Source organism: Aulonocara sp. 'chitande type north' Nkhata Bay, linkage group LG7 (genome assembly GCF_057382095.1).
Source record: "Aulonocara sp. 'chitande type north' Nkhata Bay isolate Kocher_YH1m ecotype deep benthic linkage group LG7, A_spYH_male_GT1.1, whole genome shotgun sequence".
In the NCBI taxonomy this organism is placed as follows: domain Eukaryota; kingdom Metazoa; phylum Chordata; class Actinopteri; order Cichliformes; family Cichlidae; genus Aulonocara; species Aulonocara sp. 'chitande type north' Nkhata Bay.
Genome location: NC_141350.1, coordinates 18,889,906 through 18,907,706, shown reverse-complemented (window position 1 = coordinate 18,907,706; position 17,801 = coordinate 18,889,906). Strand labels below are relative to the sequence as shown.

General features: G+C 38.4%; 1 protein-coding gene across 3 annotated transcripts; it reads left to right on the top strand.

Annotated features, from left to right (window-relative positions):
- The first annotated feature begins 72 nt into the window (after positions 1-72).
- Positions 73-14,077, top strand: parvg (parvin, gamma). Of its 3 annotated transcripts, none has more exons than XM_086299225.1 (12): positions 73-3,197; positions 4,999-5,099; positions 6,022-6,086; positions 6,633-6,735; positions 6,897-7,040; positions 8,179-8,294; positions 8,398-8,453; positions 8,551-8,582; positions 8,685-8,746; positions 9,516-9,584; positions 9,706-9,807; positions 10,676-14,077. In XM_086299225.1, the coding sequence occupies exons 2-12, from the start codon at positions 5,033-5,035 to the stop codon at positions 10,886-10,888; spliced, it is 1,029 nt and encodes a 342-aa protein (XP_086155351.1). In that variant the 5' UTR covers positions 73-3,197; positions 4,999-5,032; the 3' UTR covers positions 10,889-14,077. The 3 variants fall into 3 exon arrangements, with proteins under 3 accessions (XP_086155351.1, XP_086155350.1, XP_086155352.1); XM_086299224.1 differs by having other exon boundaries at positions 73-3,765; XM_086299226.1 differs by having other exon boundaries at positions 73-5,099; positions 10,676-10,748; positions 12,719-14,077.
- Positions 14,078-17,801: the final 3,724 nt, after the last annotated feature.

The following is a 17,801-nucleotide window of genomic DNA, read 5'->3' as shown; positions in this document are numbered from 1 at the left end:
AAAACTTTACAATTAAATAGCTCAAATTGTTAGAATCCAACTGGACCTTTCTTTGTGTGTCCGCCTGGTACTCCAGCTTCCTCCCACACTCCAAAGACATGCATGGGGTTATCTTAATTGGTGATTCTAAATTGGGCATAGGTGTGAATGTGAGTGTGAACAGTTGTCTGTCTTTATGTGTTAGCCCTGGAACAGATTGGCAACCCATCCAGGGTTGTTGGAGAGGCTCCTGCCCCTTGCAACTCTGAATTGAATATGGAATTAAGAAAATGGATTAATGAACAAATACATTTAAAAGCCACAAAAGGATGGCAGGAGGTGAAAGCAGCTATCTTGGTGTCAGCAGCTGGTTTGTGGCCTGTCGTTTTAAAGCCTTGAGTTTGGTGTTCCAGCTGTTGCCATCTTGGCACCAGATGTGATGAGGGAGCCATGGATGTGCCTGAGAGCCAGGAGACACTGAAACCTTATCAGTTACAAGTAAGTGAGACCCTAACAAAGTTTTAACTAAGTACTGAATAATTTTGCCTTTGCTTTTGGATGATGTGTGTACTGTGTTATGCTGCTTCCAGTGTTTAAGTAATTTGAAAACCTATTAAACCTTTTAAAATTCTAAGAATTCAGTAAGAAGATCTTTGCAACTCTTCTTTATGCATGCAGTCAATTAGCTTAGCTTCACTCAGACTGAAACAAGGAAACAGTTGAGAGAAGCATGTTGAATATCCTGAGGCAAGATGCTGAATCCCAAGTTGCCCCCAACCAATTCACTGGAATGAGAGAGTGTTAAGTTAAAGGTTCTTTGCTTCACATAGAAAAAACCTTGTCTTAATGTGTGTGTGTCTGTCTGTCTGTCTGTCAATGAGCCTCTTAGTAAGAGACTGCTTCGAGTGCTCAAATAGAATAGAAAAGCACCATATAAGTATAAGTCCATTTACTAGTATTTGTTTAACAAAGCTAGGCCTAAATCCAGAAACAGTGTGTGAAAAAGTAAGAACTAATCTTATGTCATTTTGGAGGAATTTTATCCCACTCTTCTACTTCTGCAAACTCTAAAATGCTGCTTCAGTTCATTGAGGTTTGCAGGCATTGCAGTTCTTTTAAGGTTTGATTTTTTTTCTTTTTTCAGCCATTCTGTTGTAGATTTGCTGCTCTTTTTGGTATCATTGTCCTGTTGCATCAACCACTTTAGGTCAAGCTTTGACTATCAGACAGATGGCCTTACCATTTGACTCTAGAATACTACCCTCTACCACTGTGCTTAATAGTTGGTATGAAGTCTTTATACTGATATGCTTTTATTTCATCTCCACTTTGGTCTTATCTGTCCAAAAGACATTGTACCAGATGGCTTGTGGTTTGTTTGAATGCAACTTTGCAAAGCTCTAGCATTTTATTTCTCTTTTGCAATTTCCCCGAGCCCTGTAGATTGGTAAGTGCTGTGAATGTTTTCTACTTGTGAAGATTTTTTCTTATTATACAATGATTGACTACAAATTGTTTGGAAATTGGCAAGAGTTGCTTCTTTACGATCACTGCTGATGTCTTTCCCCCTGTGGCATTGTAATAACACATACCTGAATACTCCAAATCTACAAACTGCCAAAACCTCTTCTTTTGTGCTCACAGTTTTTGCATTGATCGGCAGCACCTGGCTGCCTACCTACCTTCTTAATTGCTTTTGAAACAGTAAGGGTGTACTTTTTCACACACTGCTTTTGTGTTTTGGCTTGTTTTTTTGCTACATAAATAACGATAAGGTAAGGTGTGTCATGTTGCTGTTAATCCAAGGCTGTAATTAAACAATTTTAAGACCTGATTTAGAACAAATTATTAACAAAAAGTCCTGATACATAAAATCTTAAAGTTGAAGAATGGTTTACTTTCTTTTTACCTCTTTTTACTGTACATTATTAATATGTTCCATGTTATTCCTATACTATACTCTTTAATAGCATGTTTTCTCTGAACTATGCATAGTACGCATATTTTAAATCATATTTAAAAGTTCATGCTGTTGCTTCCTGCCTTGACTGCAGTGTGTTCTTGCCGTCCCAGGAGAGTCAGAGTCAGAGTATCTTTATATTGACCAGCCTTTCAGACAGCTCTCCAAGGAGACCCGGACCTATTACTACTCTCCTGAAGCAGAGCTGGCCCTGTGGTGCCACCTCAAGACCTGCTAAGATGTACAGTGCACGACTGCTCATGCATTTTCGAGCCGGTCTGAATTATTGAGAGAATGGATGAGTCAATTCAGACAGAGTTAACACTGGCTGGTTCACCAGTGTGTGTCTGAATTTTTTTTTCTTTTTCTGTTTAATCTAGGCTATCAGAAAAATAAATGTGTGGAATCAAGCAGAATGGGAATTTTATTTTATCTCTTGCTTGTGAGATTGGTTAAATTTGCTTTGGCTTTCTGAGCGAGATTGGCTTTTGAACAAACAGTTCCTTCAATTTGGGTTTAGCTAAAGGAATTATAGGTTTATTTTAGGCCTTTATTTTCTTGTCTCTTTCCTTTGTTGCTATGGTAACCTTCCACATCCCCTAAATTGCCCCTCGTCTGACTGATGGGTGGTCCTTTTTCTTTTCTTCAACAAGGCCAGTGCACAGACAGAGGTCGTTGTTTTGTTGTCTATCTTTGCTTTTCTTTTTCTTTTCCTTTTAATGTGTTTGTGTAACCGAGAAGGCCAGATGACGGCAAATTGATCCGGGTGGTCACAGATGGAGATGTGTGAGTCGAGCCTGAGTGGTTCAGGCCTCTGAGTGTCACGCTTCTCACGGCCCTCCTGAAGTGTAGTTTTCAAAACAATACACTTATACCCAAGAGTCTTCCCTGTTCTTGTTCGCTCAATGACTACTTATTATTAAAGTCTTATCCAGGGTTCGTGTCACAGAGCATAAACGCTCCTATCAGAAAACGCTCGGCGTCGAAGCCAATATCAAAAAGAGGAAGTGCTATCTTCTTCTCTGCCACATCCTCTCATGCGCTTATCTTCCTTTTCAACCCTGTGACATGTTATTTTCTTTCAAGCCAACAGTTTTCAAATTGAGTACAGCCAGACCTTTGCATTGATAGAAATAACAAGAGTCTATTCAGATTGAGTACAGCCCTCCACTTCTGATATATCGCTGTTTTGACACTTTGTGGAGTTGACATCAGCTAAGGAACTCAATTCTGCCGAGTCGCTCCCAGAGTGCTGAAGGTAAGCTTATTCAAAAAGACTTTTTGTTTATGACCTTGTTTGAAAGTTACTGTCAACCTCAGGAAAAGGAAGCCACACACAATCTAAACACCCAGAGAAAGAGAAGTTGCTCACCGAGGCGTTTCTGTTCCACAGATCCAGGAAACAACCGTTTGACAAGCTCCAGGTCACGTCTGTTTTGTCAGAGTGTGTTGCTTTATGTGTTTGCTGTGCTTTGTCTCAGGCCATATGATTCAAAATGTTCACAGAAACAAGACCAGCCCCTGTAACTCTGCAGGGACCTGAAGTTCTTGATCTAATGAGTTTGCCGTTGAGAAAAAAAAGAAAAGGGAAAAAAAGAAGTGAGGAAGTTAAGTGGCTTCCTGTTTTGGTATAACGTGTTTTTGGAACAGATCGATTCCAAACCCAATCAGTTTCCGTTTCTCTGTGTTTTTAGAAACGTGTAACACCTTCAGTCAGAGTAATATACCTGCATTAGAAGTTCTGTGTGGCTGAGCTGAGCACAAGGCTGTTTTTGTCTTTGTACTTTAAAAGCAACAATTCTGAGATACAAGATTTCCTCTCAAAGGTAAGCTGTCTGCCATCACAGCCGGCATTTTTCACTGCTGGTCAGTCCTCAAAACCAGCTGAAAACTGAGCAGTATGGCTCCGGACTTACTGAGGCACCACTGAGAGTATTTTCTGCCAAACATATTCATAGAGAAAGTGTTTCTTCATTCTTCTGTGCTTTACAACCCACTTTCCCCCCTGAGAAAGTTGGAACAAATTGTGTACAAATTGTGTATTGTGATGAAAGCAGAATTCAGTGATTTGCACATCCTTTAAACCTTGCCTTTGGGGTGCAAAGACAAATAGTAAAACTGCAAAGTGTTTAAAAAAAGAGATGCACATTTTGAATTTGAAGCCAGCAACATGCTTTGGAAGAGGTTATATTAGGGCTATGTTTCCTGCTGGGTGTCTTTTAATAACAGTCCAAGCATGTGGTAAGTCTTAAGACCAACTGATTGAAAGTAAAATGTTTTTCTGTTCTTGCTTGAAATAGAATTATTATCTTCCTCTTTGTATTTTACATCAAAGTAGGAAATTGAACGGTCCCAATATTTTCAATAGTTGACTATTCTGACTAGAGGAAGGTGATTTTACCATCTGGACTATTTTAATAAGGAGTCATGCTGTTGTGCAGAGTGTGGTTTGACTTTGTTTAGCCAAAATAAGCAGGGTCTTCTTGAAAAGGACATCTGGACAACAATGCAAACAATGAAACTCTGTACCTTTTAGCATTAATAAACCCTTCTCAAAGTTTGCAAGTTTGCTGTTTGCTGTTTATATGAACGGTTCATGTTCCCTTTAATCCAGATGTTGTATTCATGTCTAAAAAAATGTACAGTTTTAATTAGTAGACCACAAGACATCACCTCTGTTCAAATGAGTCCAAACTCATTTATTTTGCATGGAAATCTTTTCAAAATTTGGTTTGTAGATGGAACAATGGAGCTTACACTGTTTTTGTAGATGTTCTTCTGGGCCCATGCAGAAAAATGTCTGGTTTGCCTCTTGTTTGCGCCCCCCCCCAACAAAATCAGCTGGTGTCAAGAAGTTCTACCTCACCAATACTTAACAAATATCTAAAAACAATAGTTTCTAATGTAAATCATCCTCTGAGCTGGAAGAAGAGAAGAGGGGTACACCGCTATTCGATCTTTAAAACTTTGAGAACCCTGCTTGATCTTGTATTGATATCATACACTGTGTATTAGAAATTCCTGTAGTTTGTTGTAATTTTATGTAAATGTTTTGACAGGTCAGCAGAGGTGAAGATATCACTTTGCAGAGGAATGATGGAGGAGAACATCTTTAATTATCAGAAAGAAGAAGAGCCTGTGGAACTTGAGTCTTTTCAGGGTATGTTTGCATTTACTCAAAAGGTCAATCTTAGTCATCAGTGATTCATGTGGCACATGTAAAAGATCATCCCAGTGACCTCATATTGAAAATCGTGTCTGCCTCGTGCATTTCTATTAGACTTTCGCCAATATTATATAATGAGGATAATGAATATAGACGTGTCCAGTCTATCTGTAATCATTTAAACCTGCAGGACATGACCTTCGGATCATTTGGGGGCACTGATGTTGTGAACTTGAAAGGTGACAGTTGCTCATTTACACATTTAGCAGACATGGAGGAAATGAGTTTAGGTCCTGTATTCTCTTTCATGTGAAATCTGGTGTGCTCTGGTCTCTGCCACCTCCTGGGGTGAATATCTGGTTTTTAATTTGCTGAATCCTCCACTATGTTCCCCGGCTAGTATCAAAGTTTTTGTGTACCGAATGATGGGTTTATAAAACACCGACTTCATCGAGAAAGCAGTTCTGTTGGGAGCTGAAATTGGCCACAATTCAAAAGCATTGCATAAAGATGCAAGACGCTCCATACAGCAGAGTTGGAGTGGGCTTGTCTTTCTAAGTAAAGCAATAGATTTCGAATAATTCTTTGATCCATACTCCACATAAAATTATGATTCTCGCAGCTTAATTATATTGCCAAGTTAGAAGTTCTGCCGAGATAGATTAGACTAACCGAAACAGCTTTGCGGGCTCTGCTGATTTCTATGTTGCTCGGGAGGGCTGGATGTATGAAGGGAATGCATTTGAAAATGGCCAACCTCAAAGTATATGTGAATAAGCAGCAAACATAGTGGTACTGCCAAAACATGTAAAACCTATCACTGAAATATTCAAAGCAGAAATTCTAAAGAGAGCTATCAGATGCACTTTGGGTGACGTAAGAGACTAGCGCAGTTTTGTTTTCATGTCCATTACAGGGGAGAAGAGGAAACTCATACAACCAACATCTTTAAAAGACCCCAAACTTGAAAAGCTGAAGGAGGTAAGAAATGAATCCCTGCCTTGCACATGTCGGATTCGCTTTCTTCTATTTCACATTTACTGTAACATCAAATGCCCGTCCTGGACAGCCGCAGATCTGAGATTACCTTTGTGTCTTTAGTGGGCTGCATACAGGAATAAGGTGTGAGGATGGGTGAAATTTTAATGAGCATAATTATAAGAGAAGATGGGAGACAGATGTCACGGCGAGGAGCCAGCAGACTCTGCTGGATCAGAATTTTAAACATATTGTTGTAAAGAGGGCAGCGCTAATGTTTCACACAAATGGAAAAATTGAAATAATTCTGACGTCTTATATGTAAACTTGAGAGGAAAACAAGTGAAATATAAGCTTTCTTTTAGATGAGCACTTGTATCTTGCATTATTATTATTATTATCTGTTTCGGGATCCAAAAGCACAATCTTTAAAAACAGGGTCTCTTGCTGTTTTTTTTCTTCATCTGCAACACTGATAAAGGAAAAATGTATGCAAGAAGATGAAAGCGGATAATTTCTCTGACCGTGTGATGAATTATATCTCGGTAGGCACTGGTTGATTGGATCAATAAGACCTTGAAACCCGAGCACATCGTTGTTCAGAGTCTGGAGGAGGATGTGTATGATGGACTGGTACTTCATCACCTGCTGTGTGAGATAATGAATATTTGATATTTCATTTATCATACTTACTTGCGTTTGATAGTGATTTGACTGAGAGGATGAAAAACAAACAGATATTATGTTAAAAAGCTGGAGGTTGTTGTCAGTCAGACCCTATAATGATACTCGGTTGTTTCTTGATTTCTTCAGCCAGGTTGGCCGACGTGCATTTGAATGTGGAAGAGATAGCGCTGACCAGCACAGCTCAGATCCGCAAGCTGGAAATAATCATGGAGGAGCTGGGCAAGAGACTGGGCACGCAGGACAGCAGTCAGATCAAATGGAACGTCAAACGTGAGTCATGCTGCCGACTGGGCTTCGCAAACAAACAAGTCAACAAATGTTCTCTTCTGGCAACCCTCTCATTTCAACAGGATTTGGTGCTATCACAAGGGTACCATGTAAGCTTACACCAACTGCGCAGGATTTTGGTGGAGATAAAATTTCCTGACATTATAGGGTTTCATTTTAATCACATGTCAGTGCTGGTTGCTTGGTTATGCAGAGAAATAACTTATAGACTGCTGAACACTTTACCTAAAATGTTCTTTCTTGGGCTGACACAACATAACCTGGCAGGGCAGCTGTCAGATTCTTGACTACAATTATTTCACTTTCTTTCATTGCCTTCCTTTGCGTTTTGTTCAGGGTGAATCCAAATAGAAGACAGGGAAACGTATCAAAAAAGACTAATCTGTGCGAATGCTAATTAAAAGTTAACATGATTTGGTGATAATCATGTTTGCTGCTGTTCTGTAGTACAACCCCAATTCAAACAAAGTTAGTGTACAGTGTAAAATGTAAATAAAAATCAAATCCAATGATTTGATGAACTGAGAAAATGTTAAGAAAAAATAAGGTCATTTTGACTTTGATGGCAGCAGCTGAGCTAACAGTTTTCATAAAAGAGTAAATTGTCTCATGTTAAACATTCTGAATTTTGATTGATTGAATTGATTTAGTCTGAATAAAATCTCAGTTTATGGGATTTGCTTGTTGCTTTTATTAAAAAAACAAAAACCTAAAAATAGGGCTGTACATGCATCACCATTTAAATTCTTTTAATGTTAGGCAACAGGAGTAATAATAAGGATAATATATTACCAAGAAGGTCAATATAATATGGTAATATTGTCTAACAGGGTCATCATGGAGTTGTTCTTAATGGGAGTGCTCCGATCATTAGCTGTGGAGAAAGTTTTACTTACAGAGTGAAGACATAAATAGATAAAAATAAATGCTATTGTTTAGATTTGCTGAAAACTGGATTGATATTGAAAATAGCTGCTGGTGAGTACTAATGGTAAGTAGGTTATGGGGCCAAGTGTCAGTTTCTTATTTATCAAAGACACTCGTGCCCTGCTTGAGAGTTTGATCACATCGGCCGATTTTTCTTTTGTGTGTGTCTGGTCCTCTGCTGTTTACCTGTCAGTCATCCACAACAAGGACCTTCTGGCCACCCTTCATCTGCTTGTTGCCATGGTGAGATGTTTCCAGCCTGAATTGGATTTGCCCTCTGATGTGAAGATTGAAGTTGTAGTCGTAGAAGTAAGTTGTTCTTGTCAAACTTTGGCACTTTTTCTTTTGCTCCAGGATGGTTTCAGACACACTTTGTGTAATTGTTGCTCATTGTGGTGTGCTGTACACCCAGGTCAGCAAAAGTGGAATCAAATCAGATGTGCAAGTGGAAATCTTAACAGAGGGAAGGTGAGGTGCTTACTGCCTCGTGTGATCCTGTAAATGTGAAGAAAAACTCACCTCATATATATATATATATATATATAAATCCTTTTTGCCTTTTCAGCAGCGACACAGACTCCCTCAGCAATACTGAAAGTGAGTGAGATGGTCAGAGGTTGAGCTGATGTGACATCTTGAATGTCATCCAAAAAGCATTACAGCCTACTAACACATTTTTTTGGCTGTCTGGTCACCCAGGGGAAGATCCCATCGAGCAACTGCTGAAGCTTGAGGCTCACAAGGTCAACACAGTGAAAAAGGTATAACAAGGACACCAGAAAAAGTAAAGAAGTGCCGAGATTTTTTAAAGGTGTTGACTTTCTCATCTCTAGAGAGAGAGGAACTCCAGTGGTGTTAACACAAATGATAAATGTCACGCTGTGTGTTTGTTGCCTGATCTGAACCTTCAATACATGGCAGATGAACAGAGCTGGCTGGTGAAGGACGGGACTCTTAATCCAATGTGCTTGTAAGGCTTTTTGGCCTTTTTGCAAAAGATGATTTTCAAATACTGTTGAGCATGATCTTTTTCTTTCTTTCTTTCTTTAAAAAAAAAAAAAATCAAATAATTTTCACAGACTGCATGTAAAAAAATGGAAGTAGCCACCATGACAACACTCATGGGTTAGTGAAATCCTGTTTTGAAGACTCAATTTTAGGATTTTGGAGCCAGAAGTTCCAATATTTGACTAAGATAACTAAATGCCTGAACACAAGAGTTGTGAGAACACTTGAAATACAGGACAACAAAGTCTGAAATGAGCTATAGGCTGACACAAAGCAGCTCACAGAGAGAAAGAGACAAAAAAATCTCATATTTTAAAAGGGCAGTCGTTTTTTGCTGGCTGACTAATACTTTCCTTGATTTCGAGTGAGCTACACGAGGTGCAGAATGAACAAGTTTAGATGTCCTACTTTAAGAGTCTGATATATTAACCATTCCAACTAATGCTTTGGGTTTTGATGAAGATACCCTAAATTGTCAAGTTGCATTTCAAACTGCACAGTTTTATAATTTCTCTGTTGTAGGCCCTGGTACACTTTGTCAACCAGCATATATCATCTCTGGGTCTGCAGGTGATAGATATGGACAAACAGGTATACACCAACAGCTGGAAACCTTCTACTGCTTACAGGCTTTCTTTTGATAAAAATAGACTCAGTGATTACTTCCCTTATCACTTTCAATGTTCCAATGCTCTGTGGGTTTGCTGTCCAGTTTGCTGATGGTGTGATTCTGCTGCTGCTGATCGGACAGTTGGAGGGTTTTTTCATCCCGCTCTTTGACTTCAACCTGACCCCTGTCAGTGACTCTGAGATGGTAAAGTATAGATTCACATATATGGATTCATGCCACATTCAAAGCTTTATTTTCTCAAAATATAACTCAAAATTCTGTTCAAACGTATTTTATTTTTGGTGCAGTGTACGCATTCACACAAATTCCTTTATTCAGTTCACAAGTGTTAGGAATGAAGTACACTTTTTCATCTGATCATCTATCAATCTAATTCCCGGCCGATCACTTGGATACAGTACTAAAACATGACCCAGAACAGTGCCCATTAAAAGATATGATATGATCAAATGAATATTATACAGTCCCCATAATAAAAGTTGTTGTTGTTGTTGTTAAAAACATAAATGTCAGGTTATTTGGTGATTCTGAATTAGCTGTAGTTGGTGTGAATGATTGTCTGTTTCTCTGTGCTGGTCCTGTGATGGACCACTAACATTTCCAGGGTTGTATAATACTCCAGGGCATACTGTGTGTTTGCCAGATGTTAGCTGGGACAGGCTCCAGCCCTCCCATGCCCCTAGTTGGGAAAGCATTTAAGAAAATAGATGTATGATTTTAAAAGTAATTAGTACCTATAGCTATTACTATGCGATAAACGCACCAGAGTACAAAAGGCTTGTAGTATATTATCATAGTGGAATAAAATATACAAGTATTATAAAATGGAAATCTTCAAATTTAAAGTTAAAGCACTTCATAATTGTAAGTTCAGCACTAAAGTACAGTTTATTCAATAAATATCTCTACTGTTGTTACAGAGTCAACTTTTTTACCAAAAGTGGGGTAGAATATAGCTTTTGTTGTATGTGATATAGTCTTACAATAAGTGTGGTTCATTGCAGAATTATCTCATTTGAAATTTTTTTGTTGTTTTTTCAAAAAATTCTAGCTTCATAATGTCACCTTGGCCTTGGACCTCTTGAAGGATACAGGCTTTCAGCTCTCCAATGTTGACCCACAAGGTGAGACAAATCCACTTTGTTCACACATAACACACTCAGAACTTGTTCATGACTGTTTTACTGAGATTGAAATGCCAGGCACAGATGATGAAGAAGAAAAAAGGCCTGCAGATAAAATGATCGTTACCATGAAAAAATGAAATCCTACAGCGCTCCAAGACACCAATGTCAAACTAATTCAGTGATGATGCCCTTTATCAGGAGAATTTATCTGGATGACGGAAAAAATGCTAAAATGTGTTTGTATGTCATGCAAGGAAGGGGATTGCTGAATTAATGTGCTCTACACCGTGGAGTGAGAGTTTGAGAGTGTTTTGGAGAGGGAGATGGAATAGCGTGCTGAATATGAATGAGCGCCGCTCGTGCCATGATGAGTATCACTATAGATGATTAGACACAGAGATTGATCCTTACTGTTACTGTTACTAGGCTATATCAATGTGTGGGTGTTTATCTGAATGAATTTGTGTTATCTGTCTTACTGAAGACTGCTGCTAATATTTCACATGGAAAAGAGACAGTTGAAGTGGTTTGGGTATCCGAAGGGCCAACTAATCAAGGTGGTTCAGGCATATCCTATCAGGAGAAGGCCTCAGAGCGAAGCTAGGGCAAACCGAAGACATTACATCTCTTAGGTAGCATGGGAACACCTTGGTGTCCCCCCATCTGGATGAGTTGGAGGAGGAGGTTGGGGGAGACGGGAGCTCTGGGCTTCTCTGCTTAAACTGCAACCCAGACCCAGATAAGCAGCAGAAAATGGATGGATTAATGGCAGCTTTAGTGAATTTTACAGTGTGTAATCAACTGTATTCAATATTTACAAACATAATTTTTGTCAATATTAGATGAAGAACCAGATCAAGGTTTTGTATGTTTAGGTTAGTTTTTTATTATAACAAAATATCATGTTTGTGTGTTTGGGGGCTGTTTTTAATGGTGTAGGCTTGCTGTTGTAAACCCCATCCACATAAAAAGAATTTGCCAAACGCCAATTGCACTTACAGCCAATCACTTTTTGCTTGTGACGTTGTTGTAGGTAGCCCTCATGGATGTTATGTTATTTAGCATGCAAGATGCCGACTTTCTTTGACATATACTCATGATCTCTAATGGCCACATGTACACATGAAAAGGTTCAAATTCTAGGAAGTCATAAAGCTACAGCATTCGTTTTTGTTTATTTTCAAGTTTAAAGCATACATCTGTGGTGGGTTCATGCGGTATGACTACATCGTATGCCACCAGCAACGCTCATGTGTGTGTTTGGGTAATTTCCTTCGGTCACATAGACTACATCATTCCATAAGGCGGAGAGTGAAATCAAGCAGGTGACCGGGTGAGTTACTGACTCCTCTAAGTGTGGGAATCAATCAGTGGCAAGCAGATTCACTCCACTTCCCTGCAGATGCGCTACTGACAGGAGGAACTTCCCTCTAAACTTGAATCTTCCTCTCTTTAGATCGCTAAAGCTGTCCCACCATATTGCCTCCCAGCCACAGAGCCTGTAATTGTAAAATAAATCCTCGACACGATAACTGTTAATGTAAGGACTAGCACAATTAATCTGTGCCAGGAGCGAGTGGGTAATTTAATTCATTTTTGGTGTCTTTTTAATTAACGGCATAATTGCAGCCACTGAATGAGGAATCCCAGCTCTCAGGGCCTAAAATGAGAGCATGCTGCGTGAATTAATTAGGTTAGCCAATGGTGAAGTCGATCTTTCTGTCACATTCATTCAGTCAGAGCATCTCACAACAGAGAGCAATTTTGTAGGGATCTTATCTCACCAAGGACATATTGATTAAGTTTCCATCTAATGTTTTTTTTGTCCTCCTGATCTATTACCTCTTAGGATGGATTGTGAGAGTAGCTATTAGCTAATGCTGGTAAAAAGTGTCCGCATATTCTTACCGCCTCAGTGGCTTAAGGATGCTGCATGTGGATTATGTCTCCTCTGAATATTGTGACAGATATTGTCTCTCTGGACACCACTGCAACCTTGAAAGTCCTCTACGCTCTTTTCAACAAGCACAAAGGGAAATGAGAGAGGACATCGTGTGAAGAGGAGCGGCGCAGCGGGAAATACAGAAACGACCAAGTAGTGCGTTTAGCCAATTACTAAAAGGTGATTCTGCAGTTTTGAGAAGTTTGGCCGACGCTGTTTCCAGGCTGAATTAAAGGATTAAAGTTATGTTCTGTAAAGTGAAGTGAAATGATGGTTGGAGGATCTTTAGTTTGTGTATTATGATGTAGACTATGTGGCTTAAATATGTGGCTCGCGACAGCCGAAAGAGGGTTTGAATAAAAATCATTCAGAATTATGCTTGAATGACTCAAAGTCGAAAGCTCCACAATCATTATAATTTTACTTGTTGCAAGTTAAATAACTTGTTGAAGCAGGATTACAGCCTTACAAATGTATTTTTAATGTCACTGTGTCTTTAAGAAAAATATGTATGTGAACATTTTTATCTCCATAAAGCTTAAAGAGCGCTACCAAAAACTGGAGGATTAGAGTTTCAGATGCGAGTACTAATACAGCAAATTGCTTAAGCAAATGAAAATGAGAAATATTACGATGTTGATGTTTATGCCTAAGCTGATGCAAGTCATTTGATGCAAACAAAATGTCAGTGACTGTCTTTTTAAAATAAGATCCAAAATTGTAACGGTACCAATAAAAGTCAAACAAGCCATCGACAGTCAAACAGGCTTTTAATAAACCTCAGGTTCTCTTTTCCTGTGCCAACGTGTAAAAAATACGTATAAAAGTGTGCCAACTCAATATGTCTTGACTGCACTATTGATTTCTTTACAACTTGTTTCATCATCTGTGTGTGTTTTTTGGTTGTTTTTAACTCTCATGTTTTAGAAAATATAAGCTATAAACATATTGTTGGTTACAATGTATTTATAGCCTTCACTGTTATATATTGCGTGCTGTAGCTGAAGCTGTAAGACCCAGTTTATGATAATGTATAATAATTACCATTTCAACAAAGGAAGCTAAACCTCACACTTCTGTGATTGCGTATGAGCACAGCACATTTAAATATAGCACCGTTAAATCTGTCACCTGTTTACATCATACTGACAGTACAAGGATCAATAAATATTCATTGACAGCATAAATCTACTGCATAGAAGTTTTGTTTTGGCTCACTGGTCACATTTGGTGTACTCTTGCCTAGCCCTTGTTTACCTCTTCTCTTCTTTTTTCAGTACATTTCCGCTTCAGACTAACAGTGTTGGAAAATGAGACTTTTCATTCTTTGTACACCACACCCCTGGCTTTGGCTGTCATTTCTCAATAAACAATGTGGATTTCTCTCTGCTTCTTTATGTGCTGCTCCTGACAGTCTGTGACCTCTTTCCCCCCCCCCCCATCCTTTTATCCACTGAATTGTTCACAATTCAATGTCGTGCAAATGTGAAGAGGGTGCAGCATGCAGTGACAGATAAAAGACGTGGTTATTACAAAAACGCATTTTTGTAAATTATGCATCGAATTAGAGCGAGCTGGAACTGCGAAAATGCACTCAATGATCTCCTATTTACAAAGAAGTATCATTTTTAATTTCAGTTAAATCAAATATATTCAAACCATTGGTGTTTTTCTCATAGAGAAGTTTGTATCTAACTGGTTCTATGTTTAAATAACACCTGCCGTTTCGTTACGAGTTGTGGTTTTAGTTTGTCTAACGTGTCTGTAGTATACATAGTAGTATACGTGTCTTTGTTTGTGTTTTGAGGTTAAAGTATGAAATAGCTGTGACACTGAGCAGTAACAACAATCACGTTCACACAGCTCATTCTCTCTGATGTACTTGCAGATCTCGTTGTTGACATTTGGGATGCCAGTTTGTTTTCAACATAGTGATGGAAAATACTCCTAATTCACGTTTTATTTCCACTGACATTTCGAAAAGCTCGCATAAAATTTGCTTGGCAGTCACACGCAAATATACGAGCTGCTGTATAGCTACAGGCACCGGAGGCAGTGATAGAAAGAGACACTGAGGAGTGAGTCGGTGTTGTTCATCATTTATAGTGGACAGTTTATGTATTGTATATCTATGAATCCAAATTGCTTATCTTTTATAAATCAGTACAAACAGCCTCCTAATTCTGAGTCACTGTAAATTGAATTTGTTTGTTAAAAAACAGACTGCGTATTCATTTACGAGAGGAATAAACTTAGGGTTCATTCAATTTGTATTGTTTTTTCTAAGTTTGTTCATTTTAATGATTCCCAAGGCAAATTTATACAAACTGGGAAAGCTTTGCAAATATCTAAGTCCTGACTTGTCCACTATTGTTGACTCACATATCGTAGATATCTGCATCCTGCTGTGAAGTGGCATTCAATATGACTTACAGCAAAGATAAAAGAAACTCTTCGTCCTTGATGCTTCATTACTGTCTGCTTGGCAATTTTAACCTGCAACACTTTCACATCATCCTCTGGGTGTAATTTGTAACAAATTAGTATCTGGACTTTTATTAAAATAGATGTTCAAGTTCACTAAATGTTGGAATCTAAATAAATGGAGGAATCTGAAGCTCAGGGATTTTTTAATCAAGCGTAGTTATAGTAAGTTGGAGCATTGCATCAGTAAAAACTACAAAACCAACACGTCTGTTATTGTTTTGATAAATGGCTCCAACCTTGAATCGAATTTCCTGACTGAAAGGTGGTGAATGGACTGTTTTTGCTTATGTAAATGTTCCCAATATGAGGCTTTAAATGATGTACAATGAACCATGGAAATATACACAAACTAAGAGCTTATTGCTTAGTGATTTAATCAGTATAAAGTATAGAGTGTATCCTAAGTAGCAATATAACAGATATGGCTCAGATATCATTGTCAGCATGCTCTCCTTATGTGAAGATAGACCCCCTGGTTTATTCTGATATTATAAGTATATATAATATGAACTATAAACACTATTTTTAAGTATTCCATTTAGTGTCTTATATGAGGTTTTAGTTGCATAAATGGAACACAGTATTAGGTAAGAAGGTAACAATAAAGTACTTACAGTTCCTAGAATATTACATGCACTGTACTATTATCAGTAGGAATTTTAGTTGGATGCATCCAACTTGTCATCCTGCCATCCACATATGTTGGCTTGCTGATAGGATTGGGGTTGGTGGGCTTCCCCTGTTAGCAAAATAACGAATCAGCTCCTGGATATATGGGGAAGAACATTAACATCACAATTAGGATGCTGTCCTAAACTGTGGCAGTTTCCTGCTGTGTCAAGCTTAAAACCTTACAGCTCTCATGGCTGTAAATGGGGTGGCGGTGGTGGGTGGGGGGATTAATCATTTGATTTCATTGTATTGCACTATAAAGAACAGCGCCCACTGGCATAACATTGTTATTTCAGTACATTGCTGCACTGCATAAATGATTGACAAGTTTCTCATTATTTGAAGGTGCGTACCCATTCTGAGTAGCACAAATTAAATAGATGCATCCTGGTATTGATGAGTATCATTTTATTTTTAGTTTTCAGTAACCCCTCTCCCCCAAAAATGTTTGTTACATTCATGTACTGCTTCAGAGTAGTTAGCATTTTCTAACTGTGAATCATAGTGTTACATACAGTATTTACTTTAGCATTTTCCTCCTCCCTGAATCATTTCTTCTCTCTTTCTTAGATAAGCAGCGTGACATAATATATATTATGTTATAATATATATCATGAGACACTCTCTTTCTCATGGACTGAGTAGTTTTCCAGTCCCCGGCTTCTTTGTGAGGATTTATTTATTTATTTTCCTTTTTGGTCTGTTTTTTTCACTCCTTTGTTTGTTGGTTTAATTTTCTTGCCTCATTAGTTCAGGGAAGTTCTGATTCCTACGGGATATTGCCTGACTGGCCCAGACTTTCTTTCTTTCTTTCTTTCTTTTTGTTTCTTTTTTGTCAGATTTCCAGCTTTTTATATTTATTTAATTTTCTGTGTCAATGAAACAACTCTTGCTGGTAAACTGAAACTGTGATGCTGTGTCCTCTTTCTGCGATGCCGTCACCGATTCAAGTGGATCTTTTGTTTTTCTTGGTTGTGAACAGAACACGAAAATAGTGAAAATAAGTTTTGTCTGAACTATAGTATTGTTTCCAGGTACTGACACGGTAAGTAGTAGAGTAAGTAGAGTAGTTATTACAAAACTACTCAGTTCTCTTTTACTCTAAATGGTTCTAACTTTTCTTGTTCCCCATTCTTTTTTTACCCGTAGGAACTGGCGAGCCTTTAATTCTTACATGAGTCATACAACAGCTGCATATTAAACAGGTCTGCAGTGCATTGCATTACCTTTCAGTCCACAGTGGCAGATGCTTTTAGAAGAAACATTGCCATCTAATGAGATTTGCATGCATGTAAGTAACTAATTAATACAGCAGTTCTTTTACAAAGAACACCCAATCAGCTTGAAGAGAGAGGGCTTGCTTCAGACAGAGGCTAAACTGAACAGCCGAACAAAAGTATAAGATTATTTTAAAGTTTGAATCATGCAAAAATACTCATGTAGAGTCCGAGAATACAAGTATGGATTTGGAAATACTAGGTCTGTTTTAAAAAGTCCCTTTTTGAGCTTGTTTGCCCTTTTTGGTTTCTTTACCAGGCTATTGTGATGATTGTTGTGACACAAACAACCTGAGTGAAAGTCGGAGAGGATTAATATGTTTTAGCCACTGTATGCATATCGGCGAAAGGCCACAGCTTAGTCTGACACCAGTTTCTAATCCATCCGAACAAACAAGGATAAATTCTAGGATAAACGTCAAGGGGATTAAACCTGTTCTGATCCAACAACAGGGCCTTTTTCTTCCATTAGGACAGCGCATCAATGGCATTGCCTCCATAAAAAGAAAGGTTCTGGGAAATAGAAATACGTAATTTATACCCCCTGAGTTAGGTAAGGGGTAAGAATATTGTAGAAATCATTTAATGCTGTTTTTTAAACTGCTGAGACATATTACTGCCTGGAGTCACCACAGCGGAAGATTTCTAATAAACTGATCGTGAAGAAAACAA

Coding starts and splice junctions, on each gene's coding strand:
- parvg (XM_086299225.1), top strand. CDS start 5,033: ATGATGGAGGAGAACATCTTTAATTATCAGAAAGAAGAAGAGCCTGTG. Junction 8,583..8,684: donor CTCCCTCAGCAATACTGAAA/GTGAGTGAGATG, acceptor CTGGTCACCCAG/GGGAAGATCCCATCGAGCAA. Junction 9,585..9,705: donor TGATAGATATGGACAAACAG/GTATACACCAAC, acceptor TTTGCTGTCCAG/TTTGCTGATGGTGTGATTCT.